This window comes from Polypterus senegalus, chromosome 3 (genome assembly GCF_016835505.1).
Source record: "Polypterus senegalus isolate Bchr_013 chromosome 3, ASM1683550v1, whole genome shotgun sequence".
NCBI lineage: Eukaryota > Metazoa > Chordata > Cladistia > Polypteriformes > Polypteridae > Polypterus > Polypterus senegalus.
Window position 1 is genome coordinate 222,416,586 of NC_053156.1, and position 16,839 is coordinate 222,433,424.

Below are 16,839 nucleotides of genomic sequence, written 5' to 3' on the forward strand. Positions count from 1 at the left end.
CAATTTGCTAAAGATCACGTGGACAAATCAAAAGGCTATTGGAAGAATGTTTTGTGAATGGATGAGACCAAAATAGAACTTTTTGGTTTAAATGAAAAGTGTTATGTTTGGATAAAGGAAAACACTGCATTCCAGCATAAGAACCTTATCCCATCTGTGAAACATTGTGGTTGTAGTATCATGGTTTAGGCCTGTTTTGCTGCATCTGGGCCAGGACGATTTGCCTTCATTGATGGAACAATGAATTCTGAATTATATCAGAGAATTCTAAAGGAAAATGTCAGGACATCTGTGCATGAACTGCATCTCAAGAGAAGGTGGGTAATGCAGCAAGACAATGACCCTAAGCACACAAGTCGTTCTACCAAAGAATGGTTAAAGAAGAATAAAGTTAATGTTTTGGAATGGCCAACTCAATGTCCTGGCCTTAATCCAATCAAAATGTTGTGGAAGGACCTGAAGCGAGCAGTTAATGTAAGGAAACCCACCAACATCCCAGAGTTGATTGAAGCTGTTCTGTATGGAGGAATGGGCTAAAATTCCTCCAAACCATTGTGCAGCAATGAACAAAAGTTATGGAAACGTTTAGTTGCAGTTATTGCTGAAAAGGGGGGTGACACCAGATACTAAAAGCAAAGGTTCAAATACTTTTGCCACTCACAAATATGTAATATATGAACATTTTCCTCAATAAATAAATGAACAAGTATAATATTTTTGTCTCATTTGTTTTATTGGTTTCTCTTTATCTACTTTTAGGACTTGAGTGAAAATCTGATGATGTTATAGGTCATATTTATGCAGAAATATAGAAAATTCTAAAGGGTTCACAAACTTTCAAGCACAAGTGTTTTGTATGCTTTAAGGCTTTTTTCACATTGACCCCGGGAACCCACTAGCTTAATTTTAAAAGTAAGAGCAAGCTCAGGGGTGCGGAAATCCAACGCCCGACTTGTCCGACACGGGTAAATTGACCGTCGGACAAGCGTGTTTTCTGGTTTCAGTTGTCCGGGGACAAGTGCAATTGTTATGGAGAAAAAAAGGATTACATGTGCAGTGCAGGGCACATTTTTACCACTACTTTCAAATTATAAACATTTGGGTACATACTGTATGGAAACAGTTTACTTAGGCATGTTCTTCATGTCTCAAATTGGTATTCAATATTGTTAACAAAATGATGGCTGATTTTTCAAAGGGGAAGCACTCTTGTGGTCTTACATAAGTATTTTACCCTACTATTTACACGCTTGAAGATGCGGTCATTTTTTTCATGCCGACATTACGATGTAATTTGATGATTTTTCATTATAATCGATAACTTTTATATATTAAAATTAATTTTTCTACATAAAAATGCGGTCATTTCACCTACAATGCAATTGTTTTCGCCACATAAAGCTTGTTAGGCATTTGATCTTTTCTGAAATTTGCGATTTCGCGTAGGTTGTGATATATTGAGGAGTTAAGAAATTTATTGCGTGACATCAATTTTGATGAGCTGTCTATAGATCGCTTTTGATTAGATAATTTTTCATATAAAACAAGTTGGTTTCGCGCTGTCAGTTTTTTAAAAATAAAGAAAACATTCTAACGGTTTCCAAAAGTTATGAAATATCAATAAAAATCTTCACTTAGACGCGATTATTTTTTTTCCCGACAACATCGGTAATATTTACTTCTTTGGAAATGTAACCTCTTGCTGAATTTCGAATCGTCATTAGGAATTACCTGGGTAACCCATAATGCACTGCGGTAAGCAAGTTGTTCTCACTATATGCGTGTTGTTGAAACTGAAGTAAGTAGCATCGCGGATGAGAAATGGATCATTTCTTGATTAAAACTGGCACAACAGGCCTTGAAAAACCTAGGAAGCGTAGTAAGGCCACTGTGAAAAAAATACGGACACAGTGAAGACAAAAAAATGTAAATGTCGAGATTAAAGTCGACATGTTGACTTTATTCTCGTAGTTTATTTTGTCAGTTGAATGTCGCAAACTAAATTTCATTTAAAATGAATGTTTCATTTACTAGATTTTCTCAAACCCGTCATAAATTAATGTAGCACATTAAATGCTTTATATTAAGTGTTCCCGACCCAGTTGTTAATCTCTGCGCTTCTTAAACTGTCTTTCTCTTGCAGTGAGAGGCGCCTGCAGCAATCGCCGCACATTGACTTCATGATATTCCTGCTCAATGAACATTCAGAATACTAAGATAAATACTTGATATCTTTTTCACGATGAAATGCATTAAAGCATGTATTAGACATGGGTGGCGGGGGGCACGGTGGCGTGACTGTAGTGCTGCTCCCTTGCATTAAGGGGTTCTCAGGTCTACGTTCAGTGTAGAGCAGTTTATGGCAGGTGTAATGAGGCTCCAAAAAACTGAATACTGTATCTGAATGGGTATCGCACAGGTTTAACTGAAATATTGTGTAAATGTTGGGTTCGTCATCTGGAGGTCGGAGATACAACGAAGAATTCAATGGATGTTTTTCTGAGCAGGCTTTCTTTATTGCATGTTTGCTGTGTCTACGTCGTACTAAACCCCAGTTCCTACCTTTGTCTTTCTCCATATAACCAATCACCACACGATAAGCGTCTTTGTGAAATTAAAACAAGTTATAAACCTAGACCTCAGTTTTCAGAACTTTAAAACAATTTTCGTTATACATGTTTAATTATGCCATCCATTCAGAGGTCTAAGCTTATAACTAGTTTTAATTTCACAAATACGTTTATCGTGTGGTGATTGGTTATGTGCAGAAAGAAAAGGGATAGGAACTGGGGTTTAGTACGTCAGATAGAGACATGAGTCTAAAAGTAAGAAAAAAGTTGGTTCAATTGAAAAAGCGTTTTCTAAAGCTGAACGCTCGAAAGGGTTGAGCGTTATGCTAGGCTGTTCAATACTGCTTCTTTAGAAGAGTTTGACCCACGATCAGCTGTGGAATTCTGGCTGTCACCTGGCAACAGGCACATCACTCATAAAAACCTGAAAAGTCATAAGCATCCACTTCTGCAGGACCATCAGTCCAGGAACCATGCAGTTCAGCTCAAGCAGAAATGAACAGCATTCAGCCCATGCTGTCTGAGATAGTAAAGATTCTTGGGGGAGAAGATGTTGCAAGACAAAAGCTGAAGAACATGGCAGAAAATGAATCAGGACAGTGTTCTGTTATGTAACTGTAATATATGAAAAAATAACTAGTGTAGCTATAATGAAGGCATTGTTTATTAGCCAGTTAAAATAAGGGAATCTTTTATATAATGTTCTAGAGCAAGGTGGCAAAATACTACTCCCTGAAAGAACTTTTTTCAGTTTTAAAAAGGAAGGCAGTTTTGGTATCAATAAAGAGATCAGAAAAAATAAACTATTTTTCACTTATGTTATTTGTTAATGGGCAAGTGAATTTAACTGGCGGACAAGTGGATTTTCTAAGTTTACTTGTCCATGGACAAGTAGAAACAAATTTGATTTCCACACCCCTGAAGCTAGTTTTTTTTTTAATTTATAAAACTAGGGGGCTTTGCCCCCTGCTCGCCAATCCACCGGCAATATCACGTCTTTGCTGCTCGCGTATGTGGATTTCACTTTCACCAAACAACAAATCTTTTAATTCTTGCAGATAGGCCTCTTCATTGGGAATAAACAGTACTTTTCCCTGATGGCAACACACATTAGACAATCTACAAGTCTCTGACTTAAAATTTAAAACCAAACAATATCTGCATACTTCTGTCATATCACTTATGTCCATGTATTCAATCTCTTTTTGCTGTTCCGTTATTTCACAGAGTAATAATTTCCGTTTGTTAGCGCTAATGCGATTTTTACTATCATTTTTTTGAGATTTTCGAATTTTAGTACTTTCATAATCTCTAACCTGTTCCGCATGTGTATCGCACCAACATTTTTGAACCTCCTTACGACGTTCTACCTTGTCTTTTATTTCTGACCCTGCTTGGAGCCGAGAGCGCAGGAAGTGTGTCTGACAATAGCATTCACACGAGTGAGAAGTGACTGGACCATGGGAATGGTTGTAAATGTTTGAGAGGATGGTAGGAATTGTCAAACTCTCTTGGCAAAAAATCTCGTCTCGCGGGACCTGAAATTATCAACTCTCGCAGGAGTTGAAATTATTGTCCCAGGATTTCCTTTTATAATAGAGAGAGAATTCATTTTAGAACACAATTTCGTGTGGCAAATTAATATATATCATGATTGTGAAAAAATAACATTGACTTATATATCAAACTTTTATATAAACACGTCACAGATTTTTGGCACATCACCATTTTTAAATAAATAAGCCAACATTGCTTTTGTTCAGTTTATGTAATTTTCAATTTGGCCACTGGGTATCCTCATTATTAACAGCCAAGCCCTGTAACATGGTCCAAATGTTTTTTGCTGAATATATAAAAGCACAGATGGATAAATCAATAATTAAAAAGAAATTGGCTTTGCCAATTTGGTCATTTCTTGGCTTCAAAGCAAAAAGCATGCTGAGCCAAATGTTTTGCCAAAGTTATTTATCTCAGGGGGGTTGCTGTGGAAAATGATTTACAAAATAAGAACATGCATAGTCATTGGCACATGCAGGATCCAACAGATTGCACACATTTAGTCAATGCTCCTAGAACAAGAGCTAAAAGCTTGTCTCACCAGTTATTTTTGGATTTAGAAAAAACACAAAATATAAGCAGGGTAGTGTAACACATACAGCCATTTTCATTAATATTTATGGGAATAAATATGTTTTCTTTATGTATGGTTTAATGCAATTCTTTTAGAGCATTTTTTTTTGTTTTGTTTTTTGCTAAGCCACAGACTTTGGCGTAGAAATCATCCCAAGACTTACATTAAACAGCAAACGTACAAAGCAGGAGATAATCTGAGGAGTAAAACTAAGTGGTGACCCTTTTGATTGTAATCCATATGAAGTGGATCTGAAGCAGTCATGGGAATGTGAGACTTATTGATTGAAACTTTGCACTTCGCAAACCCCCAATCTCCTTTCAAAGCCACCCACAATTTCAGTGAATCACTTCCCTTGTATAAGACGGATGCAACTGTAGAACTGATTGTAGAACACTGAACACACTGGATTGCTGATAGTTTGCTTATTCTAAAAATAATGGGTACTGCTTAAACCCAAGATACCATTGTGACACTGCAACATGCATACATTATAGACATCACATGTCCTTTTCTCTTTTTTGTGCAGTCTTTCACAAATGTAGAAAAATGTGAGGTGATAGATATGAAGTCTGGATAGCCAGTTGCAGTCATTGATCAATCCTAGTCCTATCTAGACTGCAGCATTATAAAGCACCCTCTACCTCTGTCATCTTTGCTTAATAATATGCTGGTGTCAACTTATTCTGTGAGCATTCATGATCACAATAAAAATGCTCGAAGCATGTTGGACCCCACAATAGGGAAAGCTGTCAGATTGCTAGTTTGCATTCGTCACGAGAAATGTAACTGGATTTGTATCTGTCTGCTTAAGTCATGATTCAAGTTCCTATTGTAAATGCAATGTGTGTATTTTTTACAACCTATCCATATACAAACAACTACAATTGCCTGGTGTACAGGTAGCTTTTACAATGTGTTTAATCAAGTAGTTAAGATCATCAGCAAAGTAACCTCCACCAGAGATGTAAGTAATCGGTCATTGCTGGCTGATTATATTGGCTATAATCAGCACAAGTCTACCACGTACGCAACATTTTTGGTTCAGGCTTACTGGAAATGTATCAGATTTAATGTTTAGGAAACTTGTTGGAATTCAAAGGAGTTGGTGTATTTCTGAAAATCACAGTTTTTCCTTCAGGCCTCTGGCAGCAATGCCTAAAATAATATCTGAAGAAATTAAGTAGTAATGTTCCAGTTAAGTGGCTTTTCACTCCATATGGCTTGTTCGGTGAACGGCAAATTGGCTGATTTCTAAAAATTACATTTAAATATCTGCTTTTCTAGACTTTACTATAATTTAGTTGTGGTGTTCCTTTAAAGAAAGTATTGCAGTGCATGTGATGCTTTGCTGCCAGAACTTCCTATGAAAAGAGAGCAGCCAGACAGACTTTAGAAGAGAATAAGAAGACTGGAATATTTGCTTCTCCATTAAAGAAAGTGAAATAATAAACAGAGAAAAAGGAATCTGAGGAGTTATCCTGTGTATGGAGAGGAATGGCAAACGTGGTGTCCACTGAACTTGAAATGAGAGACATGAGGCCTGTGTTCAGCAGCATTGAAATGAAGCGGCTTCAGTGAGTTCAGACCTTTTCATTTTGTCCTTTAATTAAAATTTACACTCCTTGTTTGAGAGTGAATGGTGAATGAGCTTATGTTAAGTAGAGTAGCTCACATCAGTAATGATGATGACTCTGCCAAAAGAAAGGAAGTGAATCAAATAGTTGTCTGGTGTGACAACAACCACCTGACAAAGAATGTCAGCAAGATGAAGGAGATCTTTGTTGACTTCCAGAGGAATGATATGGCACATACTCCACTTATAAACTATGGCAACTCTGTGGATTCTGGCAGAAGCCCTAAGTTCCTGGGGGCACACATCATGGATGACCCGACATGGACTACAAACACCACCTCCCTTGTCAAGATGGCACAGCAGCAATTTCATTTTCTGTGGCGGATAAGGAGAGTAAACTTCCCCCTCCGGTCCTCACAACATCCTACAAAAGTGCTAGAGAGAGAGCAGCTTGATCTAGTATGGCAACTACAATGTTTCGGATCATAAGAGAGTGGTAAGGACAGCAGAGAAAATCCTCAGAACCACCATCCCGTCTATACAAGATCTGTGCTTGTCACACTGCCTTAAGAGAGCCACCAACATAGTCATAAACTCCACCCATCCAGCCCACTGACTGTTCAATCTTTTTCTCTCTGACAAACGCTACTGCAGTATGCGGTACAAGACTGCCAGACTCTGTAGGAGTTTCTTCCCACAGACCATCAGACGTCTCCACTCTCTCTAACAACAGACATCATGCTGACCTGTTGAGAATACAAACAGACTATTTGAACACATATATTCAGAATCTTGTATGTCGTAAAATGCGGTTATTTCTGTTCATTATTTTAATGTTTTTTGTCACTTGAGCACTTACCATTATTCACCAATGTCAAGTTTACATTTATCACTTTAATATTCCTTAGCATTTGAAATATTCTTATATAACATGCCATTTTTTTTATCTCCGTTTGTCTATTAGAGTATACATATTTCATCTGGTTATGCTATTATGTATTTTGTATAACTTGCATTTGTATGGGGAAACACAAAGTCATTCAGCTGAATGACAAAGTAAATTCATTCATTCAATTTTAAATTGGAAAAAAGAACAGATAAAGAATAATTGTCTACTTAGTAAACAATAGGCTTGTTACTGTAGGAGTCAAATTGGATTTTTGTGCGTGTAAACTTGTTAAGCATGTTAGTCTTGTATCTTCTTGATAAACAGCATTTTATAGCAATTGTGGCTTACAATTATGGCAAGCACTATCTTTTTATTTCATGTGCATTATGAATAAACATTTTATGTACATGTTTTTTAGATAAAAGCTGTATTTTAAGGGGATTTTTTTACATTACCATTTTTATGGTCACTGACCAGTCAGCGTACAGAATTTCATTTTGTTAATTAAAAGGTGAAACCTGTGGTCTGCAGTTTAATTAGAAAAATAGCAAGGTTAACACTTTAATGTAGAACAGGATGTCGAACTCCAGTCCTGGAGGGCCACAGGTTTTCATTCTAACCATCTTCTTAATTAGTGACCATATACATTTCTGGTTATAGTGGAACTTATTTTTTTTTTATTACCACTAATAAAAGGATAAAGAAAAAAGAATCTAAGTCAGCAAGTCAGAAATTGATGATTGGTATTCAGCTGATAAAACCTGAGCATCACTAATGTTAGGATTGCCAGGTAAATCCTACAACACTTAACACATGGCCAGCTAACTTGCATTACACAGACTTCGTGCTTCATCCTCTCCATCGTTGCCAAGTAAGTACTGAAGGTATTCTTGTTTTACACAATGTCATATTTTGCTAGGTTCTGATTCTTCTTTTACTTTTACCAGTGCACTCCTGTATCCACTGTATAGTATAGAGAAGTGGCTGGGAGGGGGTTTTTTTTTTTTTCCCAAGCCTCAGAATTCTATTACTGTCATTTTCAAATTCCACAATTTTTAAATATTTATTATGGCTACTGTTTTGATATGCAACTTCCTTAAAATTTACTTTACTGTTATTAGATACCATATGCAAAAAACAACTGTTTATATTTAAGAATATTCTAAATACTTTTCAGATTGACAAATAAATGCCCCCTTTTTTCTTCTACAAAACAGATCAATTCCTTGGGAAAAATAAAGTACTGTATATCTAATGTAAAGGCTGTGCCAAAAATATGTAAACACTGTGGCTGTATGGAAATGCCAGCAGCTATTTAACGTTGCACCATTGGCCACCTGAAGCTTTTAACTGGATAAGGATTTTAGTAAAATTGATGAATGAGGTAAAATTAAAACAGCTTAGGTGATCAGTATAATTGTAAAAATTAGGTGATCCCATTTTCTGTGCTGGCTTTTAAAAGTTTTACTCAACTACGTTATAAAGAATAGAAGGCAACTGCTGGAGCAGGAAGAACTTTTTTTTAGCAGAGATCATGAATCCTCCAACCTGGATGGGCAGGACCTCTTTTCTTTGTATATTATTTTGCCACACACTTCTAGACTGTGCTTCATAAATTAAAGTTGATTCCTCAAATAAAAAGTTACTCAGCCACCTGGTTTGACATACAGATTCTCATAGAATGATCATGTTGATGAAGGGATAAGTTAATTTGAAGGGCCAGCTGTTTTTAGCTGCTGCCACTTCCTCAAATCAAATGGTTACCTGAAATATCTGTAGAGACAATATCAAGTTTAAAATATTTAGAGGAAAGCGGACACATTGCTGGCTACAGGTGATGCATGTTCCTTGGTGAATGCATTTTGAGGACTGGATCACTTTATTCATGAACCTATAATGATGGTGGGTCTTGGCAATGGGGCATTACAGAGTTTGAATGCTGATCTATTTTCCCAGCAGTGTTTAGTTAACTTTCCTGCAAGATACAGTATACAGTGGAACCTCGGTTCACGAACGTCTCAGAACACATACAAATCGGTTTACGACCAAAAAGTTCGCCAGACTTTTGCATCTGTTCACGACCACACATTCGGTATACGAACAAGCCAGTTTCCCTTTCGGTTTGTATGTGTTCAGTCTTTCCCTGTGCAGAGAGAGAGCCAGACAGACAGACAGACACACACAAGAGGTATTGGACGCATAAGGTAGAGAAGGCAGTTAAAGAATGCACTGGGCTCGTTTTTGTTTTCACTTCTGTTTTAAAGCGATCGGTTCATAGCGTGCATTGTTGCAATGTTACTTTTCTTGGTGGTTTATTAAATTACGGATTTTTCAAATGTTCATTTTTCCCTGTGCTTAAAACTTATTTAAAAAAAAAAGTGTTTTTTGCGAGCAGTTTGTAGGGCTATAGCGTGAACTATTGCAGTGTTAGCTTTCTCTGTTGTTCGAGGTTTTCTCAAGTGTTATTCAATGTTTTTACATTTAGTTTACTATTACGCTGTGCATTCTATGGTATAATTAACAATATTTGTGCTTAAAAATATATATATTTACATACAGTTTGCACGGTCTGGAACAGATTAATTGTATTCACATACAATCCTATGGGGGAAATTACTTTGGTCGTAACCCGATTTGGTTGTGAACCGGAGTTTTGGAATGAATTATGGTCGTGAAACGAGGTTCCACTATATTTGTAATCATAAAGCTTAAGTCAACAACTAAAATAGTAGAAAATTGATGAATACAGTAAATGCATAAATTGGGTGTTAAGACTTTTGGGGAATGGATGTACAGTGCATCTGGAAAGTATTCACAGCGCATCACTTTTTCCACATTTTCTTATATTACAGCCTTATTCCAAAATAGACTAAATTCATTTTTTTCCTCAGAATTCTACACACAACACCACATAATGACAACGTGAAAAAAGTTTACTTAAGGTTTTTGCAAATTTATTAAAAATAAAAAAACTGAGAAATCACATGTACATAAGTATTCACAGCCTTTGCTGTCGATGCACCTTTGGCAGCAATTACAGCCTCAAGTCTTTTTGAATATGATGCCACAAGCTTGGCACACCTCTCCTTGGCCAGTTTCGCCCATTCCTCATTGCTGCACCTCTCAAGCTCCATCAGGTTGGATGGGAAGCGTCGGTGCACAGCCATTTTAAGATCTCTCCAGAGAAGTTCAATCGGATTCAAGTCTGGGCTCTGGCTGAACCACTCAAGGACATTCACAGAGTTGTCCTGAAGCCACTCCTTTGATATCTTGGCAGTATGCTTAGGGTCGTTGTCCTGCTGAAAGATGAACCGTCACCCCAGTCTGAGGTCAAGAGCGCTCTGGAGCAGGTTTTCATCCAGGATGTCTCTGTACATTGCTGAAGTCATCTTTCCCTTCAGTCTCCCAGTTTCTGCTGCTGAAAAACATCCCCACGGCATGATGCTGCCACCACCATGCTTCACTGTAACCTCCAAACGTGACGCCTGGCATTCACACCAAAGAGTTCAATCAGTGTCTTGTAAGACCAGAGAATTTTGTTTCTCATGGTCGGAGAGTCCTTCAGGTGCCTTTTGGCAAACTCCAGGCGGGCTGCCATGTGCTCTTTATTAAGGAGTGGCTTCCGTCTTGGCCACTCTACCATACAGGCCTGATTGGTGGATTGCTGCAGAGATGGTTGTCCTTCTGGAAGGTTCTCCTCTCTCTACAGAGGACCTCTGGAGCTCTGACAGAGTGACCATCAGGTTCTTGGTCACCTCCCTGACTAAGGCCCTTCTCCATTTTAATTTAATCCATTTTGGAATAAGGCTGTAACATAACAAAATGTGGAAAAAGTGATGCGCTGTGAATACTTTCTGGATGCACTGTAAGTCTTTTTATTGTAAAAAATGCATTCAAATTTATTTCAGACAGCTAGAGATAGTTCTGGGTGTTAGCAACAATTAAGGCATTAAGTGTGTGTGTATATACAGTTGGTATGTCTGTGAATTTTGGAGTACAACCTTAGGCAGTATGATTGACATTATTTATTATGGGTTAACTATTTTGAAAGTTGGAGGACTTAACATTTTTTATTTACTTAAGAGTCTATTATCCCACTTGTTCACTATACTTTTTTTTTTTTAAAACCTTGCCAGATTCAAAAATAGGGATAACATAACACAATTACGTGTTAATAGCGACTACACTAAAAGCATGACTTTTATCAGCACTTTATAATACCACGCGCTTAAAAAAACAGACCCCAATTAGGACTGTGCTTTTATAAACAGCCGATTCCAACTCACGTAATAAAGATCAAAAGCCTATTGTTAGCTGCTGGTTGTGGAGAATCTGTGACTAATTACAGTTCATGTTTTAAACATATTAGAATATGGTAAAAAAAAAATTATATTCATATATATTATATAAAATATACATACATATATACATATATATATACATATATATATACATATATATATACATATATATATATATATATATATATACATATATATATATATATATATATATATACATACACATATACATATATATATATATACATATATACATATACATATACATATATATATATATATATATACATATATATATACATATATATATACATACATATATATATATATATATATATATACATATATACACATATATATATATATATATATATATATATATATATATATATATATATATACATATATACATATACATATATATATCAGTACATATATGTTCAGGGCTCTAATCGAATCTGACTAAGAGGAGTTTGAAAACCTAGTAGTGCTTTTCAGATGTGCAATTATGAAATTTCAAAAATGAGTACAGTATGCTCTATTTAAGACCTCACAACGAAAATTGTACTTTTCCAACAAAGTGTGCCATATTTTAACAGTATCAGTTTCCTGGGAGCCGGGTTGTATTATTCTAACAGACAGACATGGCAATTGCAGTAGGTGCAATTAGATAGATTAGTAGATTGGGTTTATGTATTTAAGCATGAGTTCTCTACACTAAATATATCAGAGACTGGCACCTATACAATCACCAGACTACACATTTTCTTCTTGTCTTTTTTGCTCAGGTATCTGAACCAAGAGTATCCAGAAGAGTGGACATTGCCTCACCTGGCTGAAGGATTTGGTGTGACAGTCGATACTGTCAAACGAGTGCTAAGGAGTAAATTTAGCGCTCCTTTACAGAGGCGTGTTAAGCAGGATAGCAGAGTTCTAGTCAGAAATGAACTGAAAACAAAAGCACTAGGAGACTTTGAAAAGATGAAGGAGCTAAAGATGCCCGCCCCACCATTACCCTTGCTGGTAACTCCAGGGAACTCCATAGCTGTACAAGTCCAGTCATCTTTAGAAACAAGACCTCCACAGCCATTTAATAAGGTATATGTTAAAAAGTTTCACAAAAAAAACTTTCAGACATTCAACGATGATGACACAAATAATGTCAATCTACAATCCACAGAAGAGATGAAGCTTTCAAAGATGCAGAATACGGAGAGCCACTTGAATGGATACAACAAGCATGGCAAGGCTGTCTCCAAAGAAACAACAGCAGGGCATAGAGTGTTTGGCCATGAAGAAAAAGTGGACACTATTCAGAAAGGAAGGGAGTTTTATGACAGCAAAGGAAATTTCCTCTATTCCATCTAACCATTAAAGAGATCAGACTTCTAGGAACTGGTTTTGTCCAAATTCAGTACACAGTACTACTTTGGACTGCAAAGACAGTCTTCCTGTATTTGTGGTCTTATTTATTTCAAATTAGTTATGAATAAAAGGTACATTAAAAACTAATTACCTTGTAAGGGTCAATCTTTTTAACTCTAAGCCTCAATTTACATTTCTTTATGGTTTTAAATTAATGTCGTCTTTGGCTGGGCAAGTACTTTAGTTTAGCTCTCTGTCCTCCTTAATTGTATCAAACTCTTAATTATACTAATTTATCTCTATATATAATCTTCATTTGGATCTTGATCTTTGTTTGTCCGTGAATGAATTAGAAGAAGAAGCACTAGATGGCAGTAGAGAGACCGCTAAAACATAGGCATTGCATTAAGAATCTCCTCCAGGCTTATACTACAGAAGATTGTAGTACTCCAGTCACACCTCAAAACGCAGAAATTCAAACTAAACAAATTGTTGTGCTTTAAATTAACTAAAGAGATCTTCATGTAGATCTTAATCTTTGTTTGTCCGCGAATTCCAAGCATGCGTAGACCACCTTCCAGTTTAGTATGTTGTTGTGAAATTACACCAATATATGTTCCTGTGCTTGAACGACACGGGCAGATGGGGAGTGTCTGATGATTGCATATAGCGCCGAAGTTACTGGTCTTTACCATTCTTTCCTCTGCATGTCCTGTAGTACAAAAGAAAAAGCATACAGCAACATGCGGGGACTGGCAGGAACACTCAATAAAACAAAAAGCAAGTGACGGTGAGATACGAAGAAGGCAGCCGCCAGCGTTTGTGTGTCAGAACCGGGGCGTTAGTATGCATCGTGGTACACTGCAGAGCTATAGCGCGTCTTTAGTGAAAACAGCCGTGTCAGATGGGGTTGTATGGATTGATTCTGAACGCGACTGAGAGAGTGAAAAGTGAATAAAAAAAAAAGCTAACCTTTACAAGGATCATAAACTGCACCGGCTGTCACAGACTGAAATCAAAAGTATGCTTTTATTCTAAAACAGTAAGACAAGAGCAGTTTACTTCTCAAAACGGAGGGCGCAGGATCGAACCCGACCCCTTGATTCCCAAGCGGGGACTGAGTCTATTGAACCACGGAGTCAGTTACAGTAAACTGGTGTCAATGTCGCATGTTAAGGCGGCTTTTTGTTTCTGCAGTTATATGTTTGAATAAAAGTGCAATTGTGTTATTCTTGTGAAAATGTTTCTTTGCTATTTGGACTTCAGGCTTCATACATTATATAGTTTATGCCTACATTTTGTCATCTACTACTAGAATATAAAAAAGTTTCTGTTTTAACAATGTGTTGACACAGATTACTGTAGAAACGGAACAGACATGAAATGCGTGTGTTCCAAACAACGATCTATTATTTCACTCTAAAACTCCACTTCACTCCCAGATACTCAATCAAGGCATGAGCTGAGAGAAGTTCGTGCACGTTCTAAATTGGTGGGGGGATGGAATAGCCGGCTTCTTTTATCAGCACATTTAGAAGACAAAGGACGCTGGAGAGGTGTGAAGGGATTTAAGAAGCAGTTTAAGGTGGGACGGAATTACGAGTTTTTTCGTAGGCTCTGGTAATTCTAGTGTTAAAGAGCCTGGATAACTATGTGTCCCCCTTTTATAACCATTGCTCCGTGTATATTGCCTTACTCTTTGGATTGCCACAAAGCAACCTGCGAGATTGGAGAAAGGTTGAGAAGAGATCGTGAGAAGAAACGACAGCGTCGTGAAAACGAGACGGACTGTGAACAGACAGAAGCAGAAATGCTCCTACACCACCAAATAATTACAATTCAGACAGTGATTCCGAGTAGGCCCTTCCTATCGAATCAATGTCCAAGGATTTTCTTTTGCAATTTTGTTTCCCTTATAAAAAATCATAATGCTGTGCGACGAAGGGCCCAGTTTACGACTGGCAGCCGCGTTTAAACAGGGAGCCCTTCACACACAACTTTTAACACGCGCAATGTAGTTAGGCGCACATGGCTAGTAAATAAAATAAGTGAGCTTGAAATTTTGGACAAGGTTGTTCACTGCAGCAGCCACGTTTGATTAACTAAATCTGAGTGCTTCTGTTAATTCTGAGCACTTCAGCTACATAATGATTTAGTTCATTCCATACTTTTATACTTATAGTCTCATTGCATTTCTCCTTAATTTGCACCACTCTTGTAGAGTTCACACTAAACAATTGCCCTTCTATGTTTATGTCTGCAACATTAATTAATGGGGATGGCTATTTGGTTCACCCTGTACAGAAATAATGACATATCTCATTTATGGGTTGCACAAAAGAATGTTCTTCTTGTAATAGGTGCTCCACATTCTCCTGTTCAGTAATGTGACTGCTCTCTATTCATTCCTTCAGACTTCTAGTGTAGAGTTGTGCTTTTGAGTGGCTGGTGTATCACATGGCCTGCCTAAAACTGACAAAATATAAACGTCCCTCTTTTTTTGTTACTGCCAATGTTCCTCTGGTTTAAAGCAGGTCTTAGTTTCAGTTCAAAACATGATACCCCCTATTAAATAGTTTTGACCTATGACTTCCTGGTATGGAAAAGTAACAGGGTGGAGAGCACCGAGCATGGTGCCGCTTCCAGCTAACATATGCAGAGATGCTCTGAGCTAAAGAGGGCAGATCAAGAGTTGTTTTTTTTTTTGTTTTTTTTTTTTTAATACCCAACGGAAAACACAATGAAATTTACAATTGCTGTGATTTACCCGTTTTGTTAACTATAAAAATACAGCATGGCTGTTTGATGTTATGCCTATAATTATAATAGTATCTCAGGGTTGGTATGTATTTTTGTACTTTGTAATTAAAATAATGTTAACCTGGCCATTTTATGCTTCTTACCGACTTAAGACTGTGCAGTCTGCATTTCTTATGGTAATGTTTGGTTTCTATTCAGCTCTCAGGCAGTATGAACATTTGTACAACATATAGTACAGCTTTCCCAATGATGCCAGCCACCAAACGCAGGGTGATGATTTCATTTCAAATACCAATGTTACGTGTAAAACAATTGTATGAAATGTGAGAAATTTGAGATCCTACACATAAAGGTATAACAGAAATCAGTGCAGTACAAATAAGTAATTAATTGCTCTCAATTACACTTGTTTCTTCAGACATCTTTAAAATTCCATCATTTAGCCTAAACGGCATACATTTAATCAGCAATTCTAATAAATTGTAACTTGACAGAAAGTTTGAAAATTCATCATGGTACAGTCTAAAAATAATCAGGGCCAAATACATTTAAAGTGTTTCAACTATGAAAACCTTCCTATTGTGAAGAGCGTCTCAAGTGACACATGAAGTTACTAGAAGGGTACCAGGAAGCTTTGCAGAAGGTCAGTGGAAATAAAGTAGAATCAGACTTGGCCCTGTCTCTAATGTTGATGTATTATTGGGTGGATAGCTTTTTCATAGTAAGTATAAGCAGAAATAAGGTTCTAATTGTTAAAATGAGCAAAACAAAAAAGTTATCCACTGAAATGTAGAGTATAATGTACACTAGCATTCAAACATTTGGAATCATCTAGAAATGTCTTTGATAGAAATATACATTTTTTTAACAAGGTACCATTCAATTAAATTTAGAAGTTCAGCCGTTAGTGTTTCAAATGGCTATTACTGCTGAAATAACTGGTTTATAATTTATTACTCACCTATTGAGTGCAAGGCCCCATTTTCAGCAGCCATTATTCCAGTGCCCTAATGGTATACTCTCTTAGCTCATTCTTAAGCATGTTAAATGTTAATTGGCCATTAGAGAAACATTTGTAATTGGGTTAGCACAACTGAAACCTGATATTCTGTTGAATAAAGTAAATTGAATTTTAGGAATGCCAGCTCCTTTCCAGCCAATAAAGAGACAATTCTGGGTTCAGAAAATGGCTAAAATGAAACCACTTTCTCAATAGACATGTCAGTCCACTGTTGGTTTGAGGAATG

The 16,839-nt window shown here is 36.8% G+C and overlaps 1 protein-coding gene across 6 annotated transcripts in view; it reads left to right on the forward strand.

Moving 5' to 3' along the window:
- Positions 1 to 12,979, forward strand: part of ngrn (neugrin, neurite outgrowth associated) — a 29,277-nt gene extending 16,298 nt beyond the window's left edge. For all 6 annotated transcript variants that reach the window (XM_039748556.1, XM_039748555.1, XM_039748554.1 and 3 more), the window contains one exon: positions 12,256 to 12,979. In XM_039748556.1, coding sequence (XP_039604490.1) covers positions 12,256 to 12,835 — 580 coding nt within the window. In that variant the 3' untranslated portion in view covers positions 12,836 to 12,979. The remainder of the gene's footprint in view (positions 1 to 12,255) is intronic.
- Positions 12,980 to 16,839: the final 3,860 nt, after the last annotated feature.